The sequence below is a fragment of the Nuphar pumila genome, chromosome 11 (assembly GCF_984573655.1).
Source record: "Nuphar pumila chromosome 11, dmNupPumi1.hap1.1, whole genome shotgun sequence".
NCBI classification, from domain to species: domain Eukaryota; kingdom Viridiplantae; phylum Streptophyta; class Magnoliopsida; order Nymphaeales; family Nymphaeaceae; genus Nuphar; species Nuphar pumila.
In genome coordinates, this window is record NC_143259.1 from 104,603,329 (window position 1) to 104,628,405 (window position 25,077).

General features: G+C 38.7%; 1 protein-coding gene and 1 pseudogene across 3 annotated transcripts in view; both read right to left on the reverse strand.

The window, feature by feature from the left end:
- Positions 1-8,404: 8,404 nt before the first annotated feature.
- On the reverse strand, positions 8,405-11,078 carry LOC149822670 (O-fucosyltransferase 23 pseudogene; annotated as a pseudogene). Its single transcript, XR_016426087.1, has 2 exons — positions 11,021-11,078; positions 8,405-10,076 (listed from the first exon to the last, which is right to left on the reverse strand). The product of XR_016426087.1 is annotated as an O-fucosyltransferase 23 pseudogene (transcript).
- A 12,644-nt stretch (positions 11,079-23,722) lies between these two features.
- Positions 23,723-25,077, reverse strand: part of LOH1 (RNA-binding CRS1 / YhbY (CRM) domain protein) — a 35,158-nt gene continuing 33,803 nt past the window's right edge. For both annotated transcript variants that reach the window (XM_089981207.1, XM_089981208.1), the window contains exon 5: positions 23,723-24,803. In XM_089981207.1, the coding sequence (XP_089837333.1) occupies positions 24,258-24,803 (546 nt within the window). In that variant the 3' untranslated portion in view covers positions 23,723-24,257. The remainder of the gene's footprint in view (positions 24,804-25,077) is intronic.

A 25,077-nucleotide genomic window follows, 5' to 3' on the forward strand; every position in this document is an offset into this window, starting at 1 on the left:
AGTCTGACCAATTGTCGTATCTATTTTGTGAATGTGATACAATATGCTTAATGTTTATGTTTATATAATATAATTTTTCAACTACACAACAACCTTAAACTTGATTTAGGTTACATATCTTGATTCTTGTCAACTGGGTGGATTCTTTAAGAAATTGATATGAATGTGATGGAGTTTAGGTTATATAATTTCACGAGGTCTACAGATTCTACAGATTTTTCATCCTTTTGTAAAAATAAAGTTGCTCATATATTATATTCATTTCATTCTTTCACAAAATGAACTTGCTTATACATTGCATTCATTTCATTCTTTCACAAAATGAAGTCACTCATATATTGCCTCCATTCTTTCATAAAATGAAGTCTTTCATACATTGCATTTCATAAATTGATATGAATGCGATGGAGTTTAGGTTATACAATTTCATGAGGTCTACAGATTTCTCATCCTTTTGTAAAAATGAAGTTGCTCATATATTATATTCATTTCATTCTTTCACAAAATGAACTTGCTTATACATTGCATTCATTTCATTCTTTCACAAAATGAAGTCACTCATACATTGCCTCCATTCTTTCATAAAATGAAGTCACTCATACATTGCCTCCATTCTTTCATAAAATGAAGTCTTTCATACATTGCATTTATCTCATTCTTTTACAAAACTAATGAATGGTAATATATTGCATTCATTTCATTCTTTCACAAAATGAAGTCACTTATACATTGCATTCATTTTATTATTTCACAAGAATGTTGCTTCTCACTACCTATTTGATGGGCAAAAAATAGAGTATGTGCAAAGACACCATCTTTTGAGCCTTAAGAATGTTGCATATCACCACATCTTTGATGGAGAGAAAACACAGTATAGCATCATTGATTGTACACTCTTTGTTGTTTTCTTGATTTTTTTTATCCTACCCATACAATATGACTCAACGTTGACTATGAGATACATTGTCTTTGTGTTGATGGAGAGAAAATACAATATACCATTGATTCTACATCATCATCATTTAATACATCTATTTGATTATCATAGTTCGTTAAAGCAACAAACCCATCATCGATTCGACATCATCATCATTCATGTTCTTTATAATGAAAACATATTTTCAGATGATCAAATGCAATACTCATGAACAACTTATGGATTTTTGTTTCTTATCTTACCCATGCCATAAGATGCGCTTACCAAAAAAACTCATCGTCAATGATTTTTCATTGATGAAGTGTCATTGATCTTTTCATCGGAGATGCTTGGCCTTGGAAAACAAGGCCATATTTTTTTACTGGTTGGAGACCACAAAAACCTTAGTTTCTATGAGACCCTAGCTTTACTTTTATACTATACTCGTATTGAAATCCATAAATATGAAATGATGCATTGATATTTAAAATAATGTTTCAAATGATTGGGGACCACAAAAACCCTAGGTTATGCGAAAATAGCCCTGGGTTGTTCATAAAAGGTTGCAGAATTCTCATGCTGAAAAAGAATTTTGCGTCACCTCATGCAAAACTTTGTGATTTTTGTAAACATTTCAGGAATTTCTCAACTACCAACATGGAACTTTTGATGAAAATTTTACTATAAATGCTTATATATAGGTAAGTTCATGCGCTAAAATGGAATCTCACATCTCTTAAAGTCAACATGTAAAAGTTTATGAATTTCGTAAACTTTTTATGAATCACATCGAAAGGCAGACTTTTGCAACCACCAACACAAGATTCTTGACGAAATTCGCAAGCAACATTGTGATTTTCATACTATGGATGTGAAAATCATGGGGCTTTTGCGAAAGTAGCCACTTTTGCATTGTATATTATGCAAAATTCATGATCTCAATAGAAATATCATAAGAATTTTATTTTTAGTGAGATTTAGTGCGACGGAAGAGCAAAAACAAAATTGGATTTGGCGAGAAAATTGAAAAAAAAATCTCACATGCTAAAGGTCCTAAAAAGTTTGAAAACCTGCAAAATAGGATACCAGGCAAATTTCAAAATTTGTGGAGCATTTGAAGAAACACATCAAATTTGTCATACAGTACCGTCATTTTTCATATTTTTTAGTTACACTTTTGATAGATATCCAACACCACATTGCATGAGGATGAGGAGCACCATGACCATGTTGGGCACTTGGCATGGCCATATAAGAATGTGTTAGAAGTCCTTGTGAGGGCTATGCACACATTCCTAGTATTAAGGTAGCAAGTTTATGGAACATAATAGCTTTATTTATTGGAAAAAAAAAGTGTGCAACATTGGTGTTTGCTTCAAATTTTTTTTTAATCTTGGTATTTGACTAATTATTCACCTTTTTTGTCTAAAATTTTAGAATATTAGTTTTTGGAGGAAAAAATTACGTTAAGAAAATGTTTAATCAGATAATGATTATGGAAAACTTCAGAGTTTATATAAAGTAGAAATTGACTTTAAGAAAGATGGATTATTAAATTTTGTTGAGTCTTCATCCTGAAGTCCTCACCACAGCACAAACAGGCAATTCAATACAATGTTATTAATGCAGATGAACTTATTTTGCTTCTCCTTTATGTCACATGGATGGGATTCAGCCATCAAGGGCTCTGATGGGTTTTTTTCCTTGGATTATCCAAAAAAAAATTAAATGACTTAAAGAGGAAGACCCTTTGAAGGCATGTCAATTGCACTTTGGATTTGGATTTGACTTTGAACTTAGATTTGTGTTCAAATTTGTAGTTGATTTGACCTTTGTCAATTTGGTCTAAACCTTTGTCTGATTTGGTTTGGCCATTGACTTTTTTTACCATTTGGCAGTCAGTTCTCTTGGTGCAAAAGAGGGTCAACATAGAACGAACAGGTGCGAACTTAGTTGTAACTTGTATCCCAAAAGCAATGTTGCAGACCAGTGTTGTGAGAGGCATACGCCTCAGTACCTGAAGCGTACGCCTCAGAGGCGAGGTGCACGCTCAAGGTACTGAGGCGTTGCTGTGATGCGCCCCTCATCAACCTCCGACCAGTTGTGACCACTGACCACCGGAGTTGCTGTGCTGCAGCTGCTGCTCAGTCTTCTCCGACCACCGGACGACCGGCATATCCCTCGCTTCCGTACCAGCTGGGCGCGTGGTCCTTCTCTTACTGCCTCCCCTCCCACCGCTTCACTTCCATACCAGTTGTGAGAGGCGTACGCCTCAGAGGCGAAGCGCAGGCTCAACGCCTCGCTTCGCCTCATCACATTTAACAACCTTGTTGCAGACCACTAATGCATCTGCTTTCTCGTCGAGATAGGTAATTCTTTTTTCAAAAAAGCGCCATTGTTGCATGCATCCAAGCCAATTAAAATCTCATCTTCGCAGGGTCGCATTACGAAAATTGTGTATATAGGGTAACTCGATCATATTTGCAAGAAACAGTACGATGAGACTATACAGTATGATCTGATCTGCTCTCCAAGCCGAAATAGTTTCAATCATATTCTATATAACCGATTATCGGATATATTTAATCCCAACTCTGCAACTAACTTGTGCCATGCATCTCACAAGGGAATCATGAAACTGCGGGCCTATAAACATCTCAGCAAGATAGATGTAAGGTGAGACAATATGGCCGAAGCAGTGTTGTCAGTATTGGCCTGAATCGGCCCCATATCACATCGCCAGAAAATCGATACGATACTGAGCTGAATCGGTTATTTTTAAATAAATATAAAAAATAACTTAAAAATAAATTTTAATATTTTTTAGTGGATTTAACATGTGTCATGTTTTGTTTGACACAAAATATTTTTTAACTATTTTTAGCTGATTTAGAACAATTCATTTGAGAATGGGTATCGGCCGGCCGATTCACCTGAATCGTTGGCCAAACAATATAGGTCCAATTCCGATACTGACAACAATGGACCAAAGAATTGGTTATATACAATATGACCTGATCAGCTCCCTTAGCCCAATGTGGGCAACACATATCATGCATCGTGAAAGTTGTAACAAGGATGGCATGCTTAAACACTGATATGTAAGGTCATTTGGTCATAAGCTGAATGTTGGGAGGTCATTTCCAACAGTCACTTTCTCTCATCCATTACAATTGTTCATACATGTAACAGTTAAATTATAAAAAGATTACATATAAAATAATTAGATAATAAAACATGATTAAAATACAGTTACATGTATGAAACACTGTATCTCTTGGGTTTGAATGGATTTCTCCTAAAAATGTGTCCAAGCTTAAATAGCTTATAAGTGCAGTGTGTTGATGTATGAAAAATACACAGAAAATCAAATCTTGAGTTCTCTGAATCAGAAGAGAATTACTGCAATTTAAGAGGGTTGAATAGCAAGGACCTTCTTGGCGATTCCAAACATAACACGCATGCTTTAGCCCACCGAAATTCCATGCTTTCGCAGTCGTATCTTCTTACATTGGTATCAGAGCAAGGTTTGACATATCCTTGTCGGTGATTGTGTGTGCCAAAGTGCTACCTCATGCATGCATTACTGGAAGGAAAAGAAAAAAAATTCTAAGCGTTTGAGGTTAGTATAAAGCTTTTTTGTTCATACATAGGGCAATCGGCTAAATCAAATACTGATTGCAGAAAACCCTAAACTCAGATACATAAAAAAAAAAGTTATCAGAAAAATAAAAGTTAAAGAGGAAGCCTCTTTTGAAAAAGGGGAGCTGTCCTCTTCACACTTTTTCTTCATTTTCGGTTGGGTCGGAGAGGCATTCGCCCAAAGCACTCCCGCCGGAGATAGCCTGCAGTGGCGGAAGGGCGGGGGCCGGGTCATTGAGAATAAAAAAAAACTCAACTGATTACCTCAGAAAATGAGGGTTTTTTCGTAGCTATTGCCGAGGAAAACCCGGGTTACCTCTTGAAAAAGGGGGTTTCAATAGACATCAAGCTTCACCAGCAGGATAGTGATCCTCACGCCAGAAAATCCGAACGTCGGGCTGATGCTGAGATCGAACGCCGGCCTGACGCTGAGACTGAATGCTCCCTAACCGGATTAGTGGGCTCCTCCACTCCGTCGGGTCATCATTGGAAAACACGCAGCGTATGAAACTGTTAAGGAAAAAGCTCACATTTTTAACTATGGCAGCAGGACATTGTGGGGCCTTGTTTTTTACAACAACAACAACAACTACGCCTTCATCCCAAAACAATTGGGGTCAGCGATATGAACCAAAAAAGAAATTCATTTTGGGTCTTCCACATGAATCCTTTTCCTCCAATCATTTCTATCCAACGCCATGTCCTCGGTGAGGTTCAAAGCATTCATATCCTTTCCTATCATCTCCATCCAAGTCTTCCTAGGCCTACCCCGACCTCTTTTAACTAATATATTTTCCCATTTCTCCAACCTTCTAACTGGAGCATCATTAGGCCTTCGCCGAATATGTCCAAACCATCGTAAACGATTCTCTCGCATCTTATTTTCAATGGGTGCAACACCTACCTTCTTACGTATCTCTTCGTTCCGAATCTTATCTTTTATTGTATTTCCACACATCCATCTAAGCATCCGCATCTCAGCTACACTCATTTTTTGAATATGATGTCTCTTGGCAGCCCAACATTTCGTACCATATAGTAAAGCGGGTCTAATAGTCGTCCTATAAAACTTTCCCTTCAACCGCAATGGCATTCTACGATCGCACAGGACATTGTGGGGCCTTGTTTTTTAATAACAATAAATCCACCAATCTTGTTCTGCTATGGCTGTAGCTTCTAAGAGCTTCTTTCTTAAGGCTATCGAGATTGACACCAAAAATTGATGTCCATTTGTGATATGCTTCTTATTATATCTTGCTATATATATTTTTATCAGGAATGTATTACTGCGCCGCTGTTGCAAACTGTTTAAAGTAACCCTGTCTTGATGAATGTTCCATTGCCTATTCACTGAAACCATGAATCCTCATACTGCATGAGGAACTGGATGTCGTGAAGCCATTACTATCAAGTATCTTCTGTTTGTTTAAACACAATGGAAGGAAAAACTGAGAGGAAAAATATGAAGCTGAAGAATATAAATATATTATCTATTCCGTCCACATCCACCCACACTTCATTAGTGCGCCAGATGAACCGGAAGGGGCTATTGTACTGTGAAATCGAATAAGCATACTTGTCTTCATCAAAAACAGTTGAATTCGCCCAAGAAGACCGACCAAGACTGATCGCCAAACTCTGTGCCTCCTTGACAATATTATTGTCGCGAGCAAAACCAGAGAACTTCCTAACTGCAACGCATCGACCCTCCCTTTTCTCTGCTTGCAGGTTCAGTTCTGGAAGTGGAAGTGATGGCAGTTCTTGAAATTTTGTGGGGAGATAAAACCTCACAATGTAGCCAGAGGAATGCAGTGGTCCAGCTCCAGGCACAATGTTGGTAAGTACTGGCACAGTCATGGAGATTCGTGAGTTATTCAGATTAGCACCCTGAATGTACTGAAACAACCTGTTTAAAAAGAAATAGCACCAAGATTCAATATAGAGATCCATGGATGGTACGAAGGCATGTCGACCCTTTAGCCGAATGATCAATTAGGGAGATTCATACAAGGCTACAAACATTCTTGTAGTTGCAAAATTCTTCTAGAATCTGAGCACCTCCCCTTACCAATTAACCTTTTACTGTATAAGCTTGACAAGGTAGCCAATTTGGCCCAATTTTAACTGATTCCATCCAAGTTCTTCAAACCATAACAAAAGAATCCTCCAACAGACATTTTCATGTGGTCGAAGACCATTCAATCAACCCGACTCTGTGATATGCCATGAAATAAGGAGAAGCTGTCAAATTCCACAAAACAGATTATGGCCTCTAAACAAGTATGTTGATCAAATTCTGTTCACATAAATCAAGCCTAGAAAATTTGCCAACTCTACATTGACCAAATGAAATCTTCAACTACAGATCAACTCCTGCAACAAACATGTGGAGTTGATTCATGGTTTTACAATGATGCCTTCCAGAGATAACGTCTAAACTTGAACTTTGCAAAATACTACTGAAATGGTTAACCATCTGAACTTCAGTTCGCAAAAATACTACTGAGTTGGGTTAACCATCTGTAACTTCAGCTTTGCAAAATACTACTGAATTGGTTAACCATCCGAACTTCAGATTGCAGAATACTATTGGAATGTTAATCACGTATTCTGCTAAATGGGCTTTAAATGACGTGGCACAATTGATGACAATCAAAATGCATATGAAACATTTCAGAAAACCTATGAAAGGCATAGTAGAACTCTCTATTTGCAAAGCTGTATACGAAGGTGATATAACTAGTATACACAATCTCCACTAGGTGAAAGAAAATTCTAATTTATTTTGCATGTGGAATGAACATATCCGTCACAGTTCCATAAAAGAAAACTTTTTGTGTTCAATCTTGTGGGCAGTGTTTGTGCATTTCCTATTTCTTTTGCACATCAGATTACAACAAAAAGACTACACATAAATGTGGTTTAGAGGAATGAAATATCCTTCACAATGCTTTAATAGCAATCAATTTTAAATTAAATTCACTTGGCGTAATGAAAACATAATATGTGGGATGTCCAAATGTTCAGATTCAGGTCAGATATCAACTGGATCCATTCAACCAGATTCAGTAAAGTAAACATCTGGTCAATAATTGGACTCAGATTTGGCATAAAGTTTCAATCTGAATCAAAAGCCCCTAAGGTATATCAGTAGCCACTTAAGGTAGTTGGATCCGGATTAAATAATACTCTTTTCCATCCGACTGCAACTCCAATATATTAGGCAACATCCAATTAGGTTGGATCCAGTAATGCCTAACCTGAACCAAATCTGATCCATTTTACACCCATAATAACAAGATGATCAAATTCTTTTAATTATCTAAAAAGGCTGAATCTTTGATGGAACATTGTTTTGAAACCTCCTCAAGCTACGTTGAAACTGCATGCAATACATAAAAGGCACTAAAGTTAACTGAATTCTACTTTGCATGTATTGGTCCTTGAAGTAACTCTGATTAGCACAGCATTGGTTACAGATGGAGATCAATTTCCTCAAAACTGAAGAACTTCTGAATCTTCACACACACACACACACACACACACACGGTAGGTGCAACTCAGCTTGGATGGTCGTCCATCAACTTGGTTCAGGGGAAGAAATATGGAAACTCCAGTTGTCAAAGATATGGGCCATGGAGTCAGATAAGAATTATATAGCATTTTCTCGTGGGATAAAACCAGTATTAGATCCCAGGGTTTAATGATTCATGCAAATTACCTAAATAAAACTAAGGTGCAAACAAAATGAATCAGAAGCAAATTTGCAGACAAACTTTCACTACACAAATGGATCCCAGAAATCAGACATGATAAATGCAACTGCTGGTAGAAGGCAATCCAGGTTTATACCCTTTAATAAAAAAATCTTTAAGGTATTCTGTCATACTCCACCGAAATCCCAGGTTCTATTCACATGTGACAATGATTACAAATCTTTAATGATAGAAACAATTAAAATGGAAGACTTTATGAACCTGCAATCATTTACAAAAAAGAATCATGTAACTCATCTCCAAAATACTGTACGACGATATAGTAAATAGGTCGAGCACGTTTGTACCCCTTGCTAATATGTAGAGCTTCTTGGACACTCCATCACAACCCTAGGTCTTCATGAGAAAAAGAATCTTACAATAAGATGGAAAGCTGCGCTTTCAGCAAACAAGTTTGTTGGTCCCATAGCTAATAGCATGCAAGCTTGAATCAGACATATTCGTCATCCATCTCTGTGGTCCTCCATATTCACTCAATATGTTGTATGCATAAGAAGCCCCTGTTAAACCAACAGTTTCCATGCCACACGAAGCTGATACACCTGCCCTGATCAATTTCTGTGTTCTTTCAAGCACAATTAGGCTGGAAAATGTAGAAAAACTGTTACCCACGAATACATCTGCTCTCAAGCAGACATCATAGTCTATTGCAGATTGAATGAGGTAAGGGTACCTTTTGTAGATATCCCAGACCCCCAATTTCTTCTTCTCGAATGGAATGATACCTTCCTTCCAACCACTCAAGATTGATGAGTCTTCTAACAGGTCATCAGCAACCGCTAGATAAATGACAACTGGTAATTTTAGACTGCTAATATCTACCACCCTTTCCATAATCTCCTCCTTACTACTGCAAATCTGGCTTATGTTAGATCTCTGCTGAAGCTTCTTACAGTGAATCATCCAATCTTTCTCCACCCTCATGTGGACTGCAACATAAGGTGCTGGTATTCGTGCAGAAGCTGCATTGTCTTCCAGATTGCTTCCAAGATTCCTAAGCTTGGATACAACTTTTCTAGCTTCTGATGCTATTTCATCAACTAATACCAGACAATCAAACACTCTTGCATAATCCTTGACCGGCCAATGGTCATGCCAAAGGAAAGGATTTTTTCCAACAATTTTTATGACCTCATTCTCATCAAATGGGTTCTCTCTATACTGTTTCAATTGGGCCAAATCTCTCTCTACAGTCCACCTTCTTCCTTCCCCTTTTCTGAGCAGAAACGGCTTGCTTGAATTTGAAACACTTGAGAATCGTCCCAGTCTAACAAACCCATGACAGAGGGAGTTAAACTTCTTGAAAGAGAATATTTTATCAAAGTCGATTGGTTCCAACCGATCAATTTCTTTATAGAACAAAGAAGCACTCAAGCTCGGCATCAAAAGTGTCCGGTTAAAAAAATTTGCAGTCAAACAAGCTCTAGCAAAGGCAATCTTTTGATTGTTGAAGCCCCAAACTATCTGAGGAACCACCAGAAATTTGTCTCTCCTAACTCCTACGTCAGAACCAATTGAAGGAACAGAGACCCAATTGAAGTATCCATGTCCTATCCCCACAAACTCATAGAACGAACCCACAGTAACTATTCGGAAAAAGAGTGCAATGAAGGCCAACAGGAAACATCTAGAAATCACTGAATTGATCCGGTGGCCGGAGGTGAATTTAAAACGTTTACCACCTGGAGAATCCATGGAAAAACAACCACAATACCAATCATGCTCTTCTCTCTCCAACAGCCCTGATACAAAATTTAGAGTTTCAGTTTCCCCAGGTATCAACACAATCAAATCTCATGAAGTTTGCCTCAACATAAAGCCAAATAGCAACCAACGATTCAATTGCTGTTGAAAGAAAGCACAATGTACATTAGTTTTTTCAAGTAAAATTATTAACCAAATCAGGATTCTAAATTTAGTTAGTTATCATCGAAAAAGTAAAGAATTTACCTAGAAATGGAGTAGAAAAAAGAAAAACTCATAAAAAAATCTTCAAGAATTAAAAAATTTCATATACCCAGAAATCATGACACCACTATTGAGAACCCTTCAAATTTCTCCAAAGAAAACAACCCAATCCTTTCACCCCTACCACTCACCAAAATAGAGAAAGAAATAAGGATGACAAGAAACAAAAAAGGCCTACCCAACGTCGAAAAATTAAAAAAAGGTGTTGTTCATGTTCCTCCCATCCGCAGCAACCATGCAACCACATTTCAAAACTTCGATTCCCCTCTCTCTCTCTCTCTCTCTCTCTCTCTCTCTCTCTCTCTCTCTCTCTCTCTCTCTGGAAAAAAAAAAAGTGTGGATGGTGGTGGGAAGACTTTGGCCTTCATTATCCTTGACATATATAAAAAGAATTGGAAACACCCAATTGAGAAAACAAAAGAAAAAAGATTACATGGCCACCTAAATCAACAGAAAACCAACAAATTTAGAAGAAAAAGAGATTCCCATCGAGTGGCTTCAAATATAAAAAAAAGGACTGTTAATTTTCTGCAAATTTTGAATACTCAAAACATAAAATGAATTTAGTTTTTGAATAACAAATCCTTTGCATTTCTTCCAGGCATGAAAAAAAGGGACCAAAAGAGAGGATGTTGAAAGAAGAGAAGAAAGAAAAAGGTAAAGTACAAAACAAGAAACAGACTCTAATGACAGAGGAGAATGAAAGCAACAAATCTACCTTATGTAAGCCTGGATAAGGGAAGGCCACATGCTGCTGAAGGGGGACATGATGACTCCCACAATGGGCGATGTAAATGCTGAATCCAGAGCGACGCACCCCAGAAAAGCAAAAGTAATCTACAATTACAGTTTCACCCATTCTGATAACCACTGTCCGTATAATTATCTTTAATATTATTTATATGTCCAATGTGTTCTTTTTTTAAAGGCTTGTATATGTACCATGTTGAATGACAAAAATAGGCCACTTGGGTTTGTGCACCGTATGCTTGACAAATCCAAAATGCGCTGGCTTTGACTTGGTTTTGTTCAAGTTGTCTGCAATTACGGTTATAATTGCCATAGTATTTTTGTTTTATTATTATACGTTTAAATAATTTTTTATGACAAAGAACCCTCACTGATAACCGGACAGCTTGACGGGCCCGCCCCCTGCGAGGTAAACCCCAGGTGGGGTCACCGATGCTCAGGCCCTTAAATATTGAATAACAAAAAACCAGTAGGGTTTGTCCAAGGGGAGATCAAGTGATCTGCCAAATCACTTTTCTAAAAGTGATTTGGTATCTTCACCGTCCACAATGTACACAAGGACCATGAGATCCTTGTGGGATGAAGCAATGGACGGTAAGATGTCAAATAATTTTCATCAAGTGATTTGACAGATCCCCTGATCTGTTCTGCAATTACAGTTGCACCATGCCCACTCCAACACTGACGCTCCGAGTGCGCGTCTCTGTTACAAGACTTAAACCAAATAATAAATTATATCTAAGTAGGCAGGATGAGAATACTCGTAGAGTTCTGCACTAGAGACATCGACTTAGGTTTGTATGTAACAAGAGTAGTTTCTTTATATAAAATAAAATAATAACTTTTGCCTTTAAGATTATCATATAGATTTTTTCACAATTACAGTTGCACTTGTGCCATGGTATATTTATCTTTAATATTATTATATGTTCAATCTTGGATGACAAAAAAAAAAAAAGGTCACTTGGGGTTGTGCACGCATGCTTAACAAGGTAAATGGCGTGTTTTTTTACTTACTTTTGTTTATTATTCATGCCCCCCTGAGATAACAAGAATGGTGGCCTTTGATATTTGATTAGTTCATGACTTTGAGAGGGGTTAAATGGTTTTTAATACCTTTGCCCCCCTGGTCCTAGTGTCACGAGTTTAATGTGCTGCGAGCCATGTGCACAGGCCCCCCTACTAGAATACCTCGAGCTCATAACCAAAGCATTTAATTCGCCGTGGTCAGAAGATCTTAGATTAAAATTTATTTTTTACGTTCATGAATCACTGTCCAGATATGGGAGCGCCATATATATATATATAATCATTAGCACATAAAATATATTGTCTAAACTAGGGTGGCAATCGGGTAGGGTTGGCGGGTCAGAATACCTCAGCACAAACACAAACACGATCCGTTTATTAAACGGGTAACCTGACACGACAAGGTTAACCTTTTTAATAAATGGGTTGGGTCGACACGATACGATCACACAACACAATGACCCATTTATTAAACGGGTTGACCCGATAACATAGACACGATAATCGACCCAAGTAACCCGAATAACATAATTAAAAAAAAAATACCTATTATACTTTTTTCTGCAAATTGGGTAAAAAGGGTGGCAATCTGATTGGCTGAGATTGGGTAGACTAAAGTGTAAATTTAGGCGTTAGGGTTAGATAAGTTAATATATATAAACGGGTTGCGGGTTGACGGGTTCGTGTAAACGGGTTGACTCGCCTGCCTAACCCATTTATTAAACGGGTTGGCATACCCCTAACACGAATACGACCCGTTTAATAAACGGGTTAGGCAGGTTGACCCATTTACAATACGAACCTGTTTAAGCCAAACCCTAACCCGGCTAAGAAGTGGGTTGGCAAGTCGGGTTAAATTTTGTCACCTCTAATGTGAATTGCTATTTTCATAAATTTTTTGTTCTTTTCTCTTAAATTTAACCATACGCAGCTTGGTTTTATAAGAACCTGCTCTTGAGTCATTCTATTTTGATGCATAAACGATATTTTTTTAAGGCTTTAAAATCAATAGCTCATAATCTTCATAAATATTCAAACATTCAAAAATCACATTTTTTCATCAAAAATACATGACCCAATGGTTGATTCCTAGCAAATTCACCCTGCCAAGCACATCCGCATGATTGGATTTACAAAAAAAAAATGTTGAAAATACTCAAGTTTTCATATTTCAGTTCACATAATATATATATATATATATATTGAAATCATAAATTTGTGATTTGAAAAAATCACACCTTTTTTTCACGAAGAATGGGGAAACCACTATCAGAGACATGATCGCACTGACTAAGGCTGTCGTACTTAACCAAAAGCACCTTTGATTAATGAACACGACTAGGACTATATTTGAAGGTTAGGCCAATGAGCCAGTGTTTGTAACCAAACCCAATCCTAACCTAAGTCTAAGTGTCAGGGTGCATGTACTTGATGACTTATTTGGACTTGCATTCACGTTAGATGCAGCGTCGCTGCATATGGTGGGCATGCAGAGAGACCTGCTTGTTAGTCACTCATCTTGGCATTTCTCCATATGGGTGTGGTGTTCCTATGGAGAAATGTTGAGATGGATGGCACCACTCCATAAAAATGATCTGTTTTCCATAGTGGCAAAAGTTTAAATTGAGTTTTTTAGGCAGTCAGAAAACTCGTGAGTGTTTGATTTTTTTTTTTTAAATCTTGCATTTTTTGGTAAAATCTTGGCAATAAAAAATAAATGAAAATAAAAAATTAAATTTTATAAGAAAATATAAATAAAATATTTAAAAATAAAAGCACACAATTTTTTCATGATAAATAGCTGTTTAAAACGTAAATATCGCTTTTAAATCACGATATTTATGTTTTGCCAAAAAAACAATAATATTTTAAAAATATCATGAAAATTTATGGTTTTTAAACTTTCAAGTAATTTCTCAGGATATCTTCATAAATCTTGCCATTTTAGTATTTTTTATATTTATTAAAAAATACCCAAATGTATGTGTGTGTGCGCTTGTGGATGGGGATTGGTTTTAGGGGAACGAGGGTGGCGGTTGAAATAACAATAATGACAACCTGTTTGTGATGAACATCACTTGTCTGTGAGATGGAAGCCACTGTTGAGCTGCAACGAACGTTATTCATAGGTTTCGAACTTGTGACGTTAGTCAACTTGGTGACATTCACAAGTCGAACCTACCAAATGAGCAGAGCCCTTGTGAGCGGTAAAAATAGGTTCACAAAGGATAGAGATGTTCGGTTCAGTTTGATACAATAGGGGTCGCCATTGGGTCAGCCCGACCCAACCCCGCCTGATTAAGACCTGATAAGGGCCCAACAAGCCTGACCTAAATCTTGGTCCGAGCGCAGCCCAACTTAGATATACTCGGACTCGGGTCGGGCTCAGGTTAACGGGTTGAATCTGTCAAGCATTGGGTATTTTGCATAGTGGCCCGGCTTGATTCAGTCCTGATAAGGGCCCAACAAGCCTGAGTCCGAGCCCAGCCCAACTTAGAATCTAGATATACTCAGACTGGGGTCGGGCTCAGGTTAACGGATTGAACTTGTCAAGAGTTGCGTATTTTGCATAGTGGCCCGGCCTGATTCAGTCCCGATTATTTAATCAGGCTGAGCCCGGCTTGAGTTTTATTGGGCTGGGGCTGCATTTTGCAGCCCGACCCTAGCCTGATATGGGCTGGATAGATGGCCATCCCTAGTAATAAATATATTGTAAACATATTTTATAGGCTATAATCTTGTGTAAAATAAAAAGCCCAAATACTTGGCTTACAAGCTATAGCTAAATAGGTCTAAAACCATTCTTTTTCTTCGTAAATAAGCCGGTTTGAAACGTAAACTCAAACTCAGCTCAGCTCACCAAAAAAACAAGACATCTGATTAGTCAAGTTTACCAACCTTACTTTTTGGTATGGATGGCAAATATTGTGAGAATTACAAAAAAATCTTGCTGATATACAACAAAACAACAACAACTAAGCCTTCATCCTAAAACAATTGGGGTCGGCGATATGAACCAACAAAGAAAATCATTCTCTGTCTTTCACATGAATCCTTCTCCTCCATTCATTTCTATCCAATGCCATGTCCTCGGTGAGGTTCAAAGCATTCATATTCTTTCCTATCACCTCCATCCATGTCTTCCTAGGCCTACCCCGACCTCTTTTAACTAATATATTTTTCCATTTCTCCATCCTTCTAACTGGAGCATTATTAAGCCTTCGTCGAATATGTCCAAACCATCGTAAACGATTCTCTCTCATCTTATTTTCAATGGGTGCAACACCTACCTTCTTACGTATCTCCTCGTTCCGAATCTTATCTTTTATTGTATTTCTACACATCCATCTCAGCATACGCATCTCAGCTATACTCATTTTTTGAATATGATGTCTCTTGACAGCCTAACATTCAGTACCATATAGTAAAGTTGGCCTAATAGTCGTCCTATATATCACGAGAAATTGCCTGGAAGTTTAAAACCATAATTTCTCACGAGATTTTCAAACCGTGACAAATATTGTGATATTTATATCATTAAAAAGATATTTATCATGAAAAAACCCTCAAGAATTTTATTTTTAAATGTATTTTATTTTATATTTTTAATTTATTTTTTATTCTCAAGATTTTGCCTAAAGAACCGCAAGATTTATGTAAATTTTCAAATCTTCTGAGTTTTTAGCCTGCCGAGATTTTGCCGTTTTTAACCTTTGTCAATATGGTTCACATTTGAAATGATATGCAAACCCAAGCGGGTTTTTGGTAATTTTATATATATATAGATATATATATATATATATAGAGAGAGAGAGAAAGAGAGAGAGGTGTTTTTATAAATTTTCTATTCAATTTATTGGGCATTGCCAAATGCCAAGGGTAGAACTGAGATTACACAATCCATAAAGGCTTTTGAAGTAAGAGGATGATGGCATGGTGGGGGGCATCATTAAAAGTAGAATGTACTGGTGCCTCCTTATCTTGGGGATTAAATATGATGATCGAGGAAAATGAAGAAATGATGAGGGAGAATACGCTCCACCACTTTTGTCAGAGTAGTACACTGTCACACCGCTGTAATCTTGGGTGTGACAAAAACAAGGTGCTTCACTAGTACCCAACAAAACTAGAAAATGCACACTGATTCCTGAGGGAGAGCGGGATACGTCACAAAGACACGGGACACACTGTGTATTTTTTTATTGCAGTATACAAGAACGACACGACAGAGAGTATGTCGGAGTACCCTTGTGACGTGCGTAGGACTGGTAAACGAATCCAGAAGTTCTTTACTCGGCTCGATTAAGCTTGTCATGAACTCGTTCCTGATCGGGATGATGAGCCCAGCCATGAGTAGCTCAGTTAGCTTAAACAAGTAGATCCAGAACACAGGGTGTTTGGCTCAGCTCAGCTGAGAGAGGGAGAGAGAGACACCGGACTACAAGTTTGATTCTCCATTCATTGAGAGGGTGTTGCGTGTTCACCCCAAGAACATGCACTGTAGCTACAATGCGTGTTTTGGGTCTCGACTGAGCGTCGCATGGTGCTCAGTCGGATGTAGAGAGTGCCGTACACCTGACTGAGCTTCATGTGACGCTCAGTCGAGACCCTGGAACACATATAACCGTTTTATCTATTTCATGTAAAAACCAATATACGGTCTGCATATCTAGTATCAGAGGAGGTCACACACAATCCAGATCTGGAATTCAATTGTGTGTTTTGAGTCAGATCCAGATCCAAAGGCAGACCCACTTGTTTGAAAGTTGAATGTAGTGCGGGTCAACCATGACCCGACCCGTTTGCAACCCTGCTAGCACGGCTAGTAGCAGTTTGATGAATATCTGGGTCTGTTTGACCAAAGTTTACCATGCCGAGCTATAGGCCTGTATCTTAAACGAGTCAACGGCCAAGACAAGGTGAGCCTTTTGAAGCTTCAGTAACCTGCCAAGCTTGCAATGAGTCAATATAATGCTTGCTCGAGTCAATTTGTATTGCAACTGGGATAGCCATGGCTCCACCAACTGGACCTTTTTTCAGTCAAAGCTGGGCCAACTCTATCTCGAATCAACTTGGTCAAGACTACCTAAATGAAGAAGTCATAGGTAAGGTTCAGCCAAGTCACATATTGGTCATTGGTCAAAACGATCATATCTAGACTAGGCACGTCTGTGCTCGGATCAAACTTGGAAGGATTGGGTCATTTGAAATGCATCTCCAAGTAATAAGTTTGACTGTGTGAGCTTTGTGGTTGAAGTGATTCCATTTGACTTTGACTTTTACAATATAAATCTGGTCAAAATCTTTGCACCGGCTCTACAAAAGTTGTTCGGTCCATAGTTTGACTTGGTTGATTTGCTTGGTCTTTAAGCCATGCTATTGACTTGTGGGAGGCTCGCCTTTGACCGGGAGGCCGGTCCATAAATCATCAAAGATTGTCATGCTTAGTCAAGGAACCCTTTTATAAACAAGGTCTCCCTTGATTCAGCTCAGCTATACTTGACTCGGTCTGGTTCATCCGAGACTTGATCCGAGCCACCTGTCCCTTTTCTAAGTAATACCCTTTCACAAATTTGGAGTTTGACTTGGCTGACGACAAACCCCAAGTCAAAGTCAAAGACTAATTTTAGCACTGACTATGGAATTGCTGTAGGGTTCAGTGGTGGTGCCAGTGTGAAACATTCGTATTACACGTACAAAGTGCAATTAAAATGTCCATTTAAGTTTGTTTTGTTTGTACAACACGAGACATGGAACAGATTGGAGGATGAAATGTCCCTTCGTATCACAAAACTGCTTTGTCATTTTGTCAACCACTTTAGGGACAAGTTAAGGAAGACAATTGGCACGCTGTATTTAAATTCTATATGTATTTGAGAGCCGTTGGATCGAGAGATGGAAGTGAGCCACTAAACTAAATTGAATCCCTAGAATGGGTATTTATAAGGAAAATAAGAAACCCTAATTTTAAATTGAATCTGAATGGATCCATTTCATGACAAAAAAATATTTAAATTTAAATAAAAACTCAAATAACTCTAAACTAAACTGAATCCAAATGAATCTCTTATAAACTAGAATTACATGTTGCTCCACTCCAGAGTCACCGGCTTTTGGATTCAAGACATTTTAAGGGCCGTGGACATCTCATTTGCATGAAGGTCAGATTTGGCATGGGGCCTAGGGATGGCAGTGGAATGGGGGAAAGCCAAGCCTCGCCCCGCCTTGCCCCGTTTGGACCGGGGATGAAGGGCATGAAACGAGGATGGAGGCGGGGATGAAGGTTAAAATCCATCCCCGTGCAGGGATGGACTTATGCTTTCTCCTGCCCCGCCCTGTCCCCGTCTCGATCCCCGCCTTGCCCCACCCCATCCCCAATCCTTCTAAGGGATGACACTAGACCAAGGAGAAATGGGCCCCCTCCCCACCTCGCCCCCGTTTGGACCAGGGATGGATGGCATGAAACAGGGATGAAGGTGGGGGTGGAGGTTAAAATCCATCCCCGTGCGGGGATGGAGGTTCGGATTTTGAGATGGGGCGGGGGTGGAGACCTTGTCCCCCGCCCCGGTCCATTGCCATCCCTAATAGGGCCCATGTTAAATGTGACCTTAAGCAACTTGTCTTTGGATCTTTGAAGCAACCAAACACAGACACACGAATCAAATCATGGGCCCCACACCCTGATCCAAACCCCACTCAAATGGAGGATCTTTTCCGAAGATTTGAAATCTTCACCATAAGCCGAACCCCCCTTAAATCCATGGATTTAATGTCTGATGGAGGACGGTCAGACTAGAGGTCCACAGATATTTGATTCATGTATCTCTAGCCAAAACCCCTGGGTCTAAGATCCAAGGGATTCAAACACACCCTCAAGGTTATAAGCAGATTGGATCAGGGATCCGGTTTGGTCAGGCCAGTGTCCGACCTTGACTATGCTCGCATGGTTCTGGTTTTGACGGAGCCTGTGTGATCCGGCACTGTCATGCACGTCCATTTAGTGAGGATCTAACTAACCCAAGTAGCTCAGATCAGTCAAGCATTTAATCCAAACCCCTATTTATTAACTCCACATTGCTGTGATTGTCAATGGACTTGGATTAGATTCAGGCTGGATCATGTGGGCATGAGATCTGGCGAAAGCCTACTTGGTTCTGGGTCCTCTCAATCTGAACCAACTGGATCCAGTTGAAGGTCAGGTCTTGCTTCCATTTTGTCCAAATCTATGTCACAGGCACATGCCATTTTGGTGGCGTGTCCTTGGTGACAGGAGCGGATATGTGGACACAGACACCAACATGTACAAACAATATTTTAATGTTATTTTATTATTTTTTAATATTTTGAGTTATTATTTTAATAAAAATTTATTTTTAATGTTAACATATTTAAAAAATAGTTTCTTATTGATTAAAAATTTAAAAGCAATCTGTGTCATCGTGTCCTATTTTCCGAAAGCTCTTCGAACTTGCAAGTTGAGCCCACATCATGCGTCCTCATGTCCACCATAGTGACAAATATTGCAAGATTTATGAAAATCTCGCAAAAATATAACGAGAAATTACCCGAATTAACGGTTGTTTCTCGCAAGTTTTTCATCGAAAACATAAATATCACGTTTTAAACATGATATTTATGTTTGTATCGACTATTTATTGTGAAAAAACTGTGTAGTTTTTATTTATAAATATATTTTTTTATATTTCCTTATATATTTTTTAAATTAATTTTTTTATGGCCAATATTTTGCCAGAAAAATACAAGATTTAAAAAAAAATCAAATTCTCGTGATTTTTTGGCTGCCGATAATTTTCCGTTTTTAACTTGTGTCACTATGGTGTCCACATGTCTTTGTGACATAAGTCCAAATTTGCCATAGTCCGGACCTTATCCAGGCCTGGGATATTAATATCTGAACAAGGGACAAAATCAAACTACCAATTCAACCCTAAAAATCAGTCTCCAAAGATTCATATCAAGCGGGTTTGAGTCCGATTCCTAGCGGGTTGGACAAAACCTGTTCTATTGACATTACCTATATATTTATATGAATTTGATATACTAATCAGCATCTTGTAGAAGATAAAAACAATCTATTTATACCAAAGCCTAATTAAGGTGCTAGTGGGAAGGGTAGGCCCAATAGACCTGGCTCGTACCAAAGCAGACTTTCAGCATGGTTTTAGTTCTACAGACCTATATAAGGTCAAATCCAAACTGAATCCCAACTCATATAACTGGATCTAGAAAAAGAATGGGATAATGGGGGTCCAATGATTTCTTGTCGGGTCGGGTTGCATAGGGTGTGAGACATCTTGCATGCACTACCCAAAATAAAAGAGGGAGCCTTTGACTAGTTTTGGAATAGATCATGTCCAGGACATAAATGGCTTGGATCACCTGGACCCGAACTGAGTTCGGCCAAACTTAGTGCTCTCAAACCAAGTAGGATGGTTTTAGAGTGGAAGGGAAAACCTCTTGGCCCATGGTCATCAATAAAGGATATGGTGCCGGCCATTCTATAGATATGTCTATGGACTACTATAATCTTATGAAAACAATTAAACAGGCAGACCTCAACTTTGGTATTTTTTTTTTTCGATATTTACATGGTGAAACCGTCCCTAAGAACAGAGACCTAGACGCGCTGGCTCTACCTGCCATACCTAGGGGTGGCAAAACCTGACACGACCCGCCAACCCGAGGGGGGTTCAGGTTGGGCTTAAGCCAACCTGTTTAATAAACGGGTCGACCCGCGTAACCCGTTTATTAAACAGGTCAGGTTCGGGTTGGGGGTATGCCAATCCGCCAACCCGGCTGACCCGTTTAATAAACGGGTTAGGCGGGTGGGTCAACCCGCCAACCCGTCTGCCAACCTGAGAACCCGTTTACCCGACCCAACCCATTTATTAAATGGGTTGGCGGGTCGTGTTGGGTTACCCGTTTATTAAACGGGTCGGGTTCAGGTTGAGGTATGCTGACCCGCCAACCCGACACGATTGCCACCCCTAGCCATACACCTAACAGAGGGCTTACCCCTCCCCCCTAGAGAGTCGCCATGCTTCAGCTTGCACAAGAGTGACAGCCATTAGATTTGAACCTAGACTGCAAGCCTACCGGCAAGGCCCCATCCCACTATGCCAAACCCCTTAGCTAAAGCATGAAGACAAGTGTTAAAAAATAATATGAAGCAGAAAATGGGATACGGTTATGAGAGTACATGAGAAATAAAAAGGAAAGAAGCAATAAGAAGCAATAGAAGAAAGCAAATAAGAAACAACATGAAAACAATTTTATTATTCTTTAATGTGAAAAAGTAACAAGTGAGGGAAAAAAGAGTAGAAAGTGATAAGAACCAAGAGGAAAACAGTAAAAAAAGTAAGAAAAAATTTATATGAAAGACAAAGGAGGAAACATGTTTCTCATTAAAGAGAGTGAGTTTCTCATATTTCCAAAGGGGGTTTCCCTCATTTCAGAGAAGCTAGGAGTTTCTTGTTTCTGAAGCACATTTCGGGAAGGAAGCTTCCCCGTGTGGCAAGAACCATATGGTAACTACGAAAACAACATTCCAATATATACTCTTTTTTGCAATGTTGTTAGTATCGGCCTATATCCGCCAATACATATGGTATAGGCAGAAAATCGATATGCATCACCCCTGAATCAGCTATTTTTTAATAAATGTAAAAAATACTAAAAATTAAATTTTAATTTTTTTAAATATTATTTTAATAGTTTTAACAGGTGTCACATTCTGATTGATATGTAATGGTTTTTTATTATTTTTTTGGCCGAACGATTCACTTGAGTATCGGTATCGGCCAACACAACTGAATCTTTGGCCAAACGATTCAGGGCTGATACCGATACTGACAACATTGCTTTTTTGATAGGCAAGCCAGGATAACATCAGTGAGATTAAAACCCTAGACTCCTCGATGATGATAATGTGATCTAACCATCCAAGATATCTCATGCTGAAAAGCATTTATGTTTTAAAATAATAACTGAAAAGCATTTAGAGAGAGAGAGAGAGAGAGAGTAGTCAGTTGGTTCTTGGAAATTTTGAGATGGGTGTCCTCTGCCTACCCTCTAATTTGGTTATGTTGATGCTTTGGGCCTACACTACTTCAAGTGTGCCTTTATTGGGAACCACAGCAATCTTGATGAATGGTGGTAGGACCCACCAAAACTTGCAGTGAGAGCATTGCTAAGGTTGCAGATCTGGACACTGGTTCATCTTGATAACTGGTTAGAAATTCAAAAGGGTTCATAACAATGTCCTGATAGAGGCACCCTTGGGTTTTTGGTTCTTCCAAGGCAAGGGATCATGAGTGCAATTCTAGCTCCTCAGAAAGGCATTAGACATATTTGTATAGAGGTTTTCCATGGAAATAGCAATTCCTTGACTACAACTACATGTAGGGTTGCAAACGGATCGGATATGGTTGGATATCAAATTCGAGTCTGACATTCTTTAAGTAAAATCCAAATATGGATTCGGATCAGATTTGGATCTGCTCAGTCAGAACACTTTCGGATTTGGGTCAGATTCAGAGCAGCATTTTAAGTTGGATATGGAGTTTATCTGAAACAAAATCCAAACCGAATGATTTTTTTTACATGTAAAAGCTTGTTTTGTTCTATTTTTTCAGGATCCAGTATTACACATGTATTTCATACTTGGATTCAATCCAACCTCCTCGGATCTGGATTCAGATTTGGATCTAACAAGATCCCGTCAAAATCTAACCAGTTCACTTTAGGATGCATTTATTTTATGCCCTTTCCTATGAAAAGACGCTATTTTATAGGAAAGAGAGCCTCTTTCCTAAGGGGCGAAACAAAGATCTTTATGAGAAATATACAGTATAGTCCAAATAATAAATGCAAAAATGCATCTTTCCTGTGGAAATGGTTTCACACCTCCCCCATGGGAAATCATTTTCCCTCGTGGGCATCACTTTCAAGGGAAAGTGGCTTCCCTTGTGCGGCAGTGTAACAAACGACTCCTTAAAGATAATTGATTTCAAGACGTAACCAATGGAGCTTGACAGCATTCCAGACCATGAAAGAGTGGATAAAAGGCCCCATCGCTATTCATCTAAAGCATGAACGGTACTTGTGAAGATTATGCAACAGAACAATGATGTGCCGCTAAATGCACCAACAGTTCCCAATCACCAACAAGCTTCAGACCGATCTGAGGCATGGTTAGGTGATCGGGCCCCAGTACTCGAGTACTTTACAAAGTACTCGGGCCACATAAAACACAGAAAATCACTAATGCAGGCTGCCTTAGAGATTTTCTGTGTAGAACACTAAAAACAGAAAATGGTTACACAGCGATTTTCTGTGTTTTGTGTGGCCTGAGTACTTTACAAAGTACTCGGGCCCAATCACTGGATCTGCTCCGATTCAGTAATCTGTACTGTTAAATGAAAGATATAGCTCACCAAATTTGGAGAAAGAGGACAAGGCAACCTTATAAAATGGAAACTCAGGATCCATAAGTTATATTGTGCCAAAAGGAATGCTGTAACTAAACATGTAAAAAGCGAAAAAGAAACCCTTCAATCACGCATGGTTTTAGGTTATTAAGTTGACTAAACTAAGAAAAAAAAAATCTTAGCGAAGGATATATTCACAAAATTGATATATAAAATAATCTATTCGTGTGTAAAATGGTACAAAAATTTCACAGAACATGACAGTCGTGTCACCAGATAGAGGTGGTTCAAGACATTTCAGGTTGTCTGCATATGCTATGATCAAGACAAAAATCTTAGCTGCAACTGAGTTTGTAGAGAGAGAGAGGTGGTACTACACAAAATGTTTTCAGGCATGTTTTGGTCATAAGTGGACATAAACAATCACAACTGAGGAAGTAGTAGTGATTGTTGGTCACAACTCACAATGTCAACCTTGTGACCATCTTTCACAAGAGTTGGGGCATGTTTGCTTTGGTCTCAGGTGGGATGAACAATCAAAGCCAAGAAAGCAGAAACTGTGATTGTTGGTCACAAGGCAAAAACAGTCACAGCTGACATCGCACACTTGTACTTTTCTCATGTTTCACTAACCTTGACAAAGTCTCTTGATTGTGATTTACATTCGCAGGGCATTGCAAACATGCTCTTCATCTCAATCAATATTAATTTCTTTCCCATAAATCTTCATTTCCTCTTCTTCAGAAGAGATCCTGCACGCAAGAACAACCGATCGATTTCATCAAATTCAAGCTTCTCAACTTTACTAGAACCATTATCCAGCTTTGAGTTACTGGCAAACTGCCGAAGATACTCTTCAAAGTCCTCAGACGAATCGTTGTCAGCTTCTGCTGGCATTGCATTGATGGCTTCCAAATAGAGTGTACCATCACCTTTTCCAATCGTCTCAGCATCGCTATCAGTCTCAAAAATATCAGATAGTGATTCAGGTTCTGAGATCTCGCTAACCTCCATGACTGGTCCTCGTCTCAATGGATCATATACATTGTTAGAAGCTTCAGGCTCAGAGAATTTGTCTGCATGATTATGATGCACACCATCTCGCCAAGCAACTGGTGCAAGTTCCAGGTTGTTCTCAGTCTCAGCATCAACTTTCTGTTCATTGTTTCTATTGCTAATTGATTCTTGCAAAGATTCAAGTTGATGCTCCAACCTCGGGATGAAAGTCCGAACAGCACGAAGTGAATCCCTATACTTGGAGTTGTCCAGTGCCTGCAGAATGAAAAAGGAACAATATTTTAGGGAAATAACAACGATCACACAGTTTCTATTCTAGGAGTTGTTATTGACGTTGCTTTATTGGCTTCAAGCCAAGTCTTGTTCCTAGTCTCCCTGCAACCTGCCTTCTGATGCCGTGAGACTAAGAGTTGGCCCAAAGGACAGACAAACTTATCCTCAAAGAGTGGACTTGCAATTTTGGAGGAAAAAAATATCAACTTAATATTTCTGAAACTGACAATCATGTCCTAACAATGTCATGGTTGAT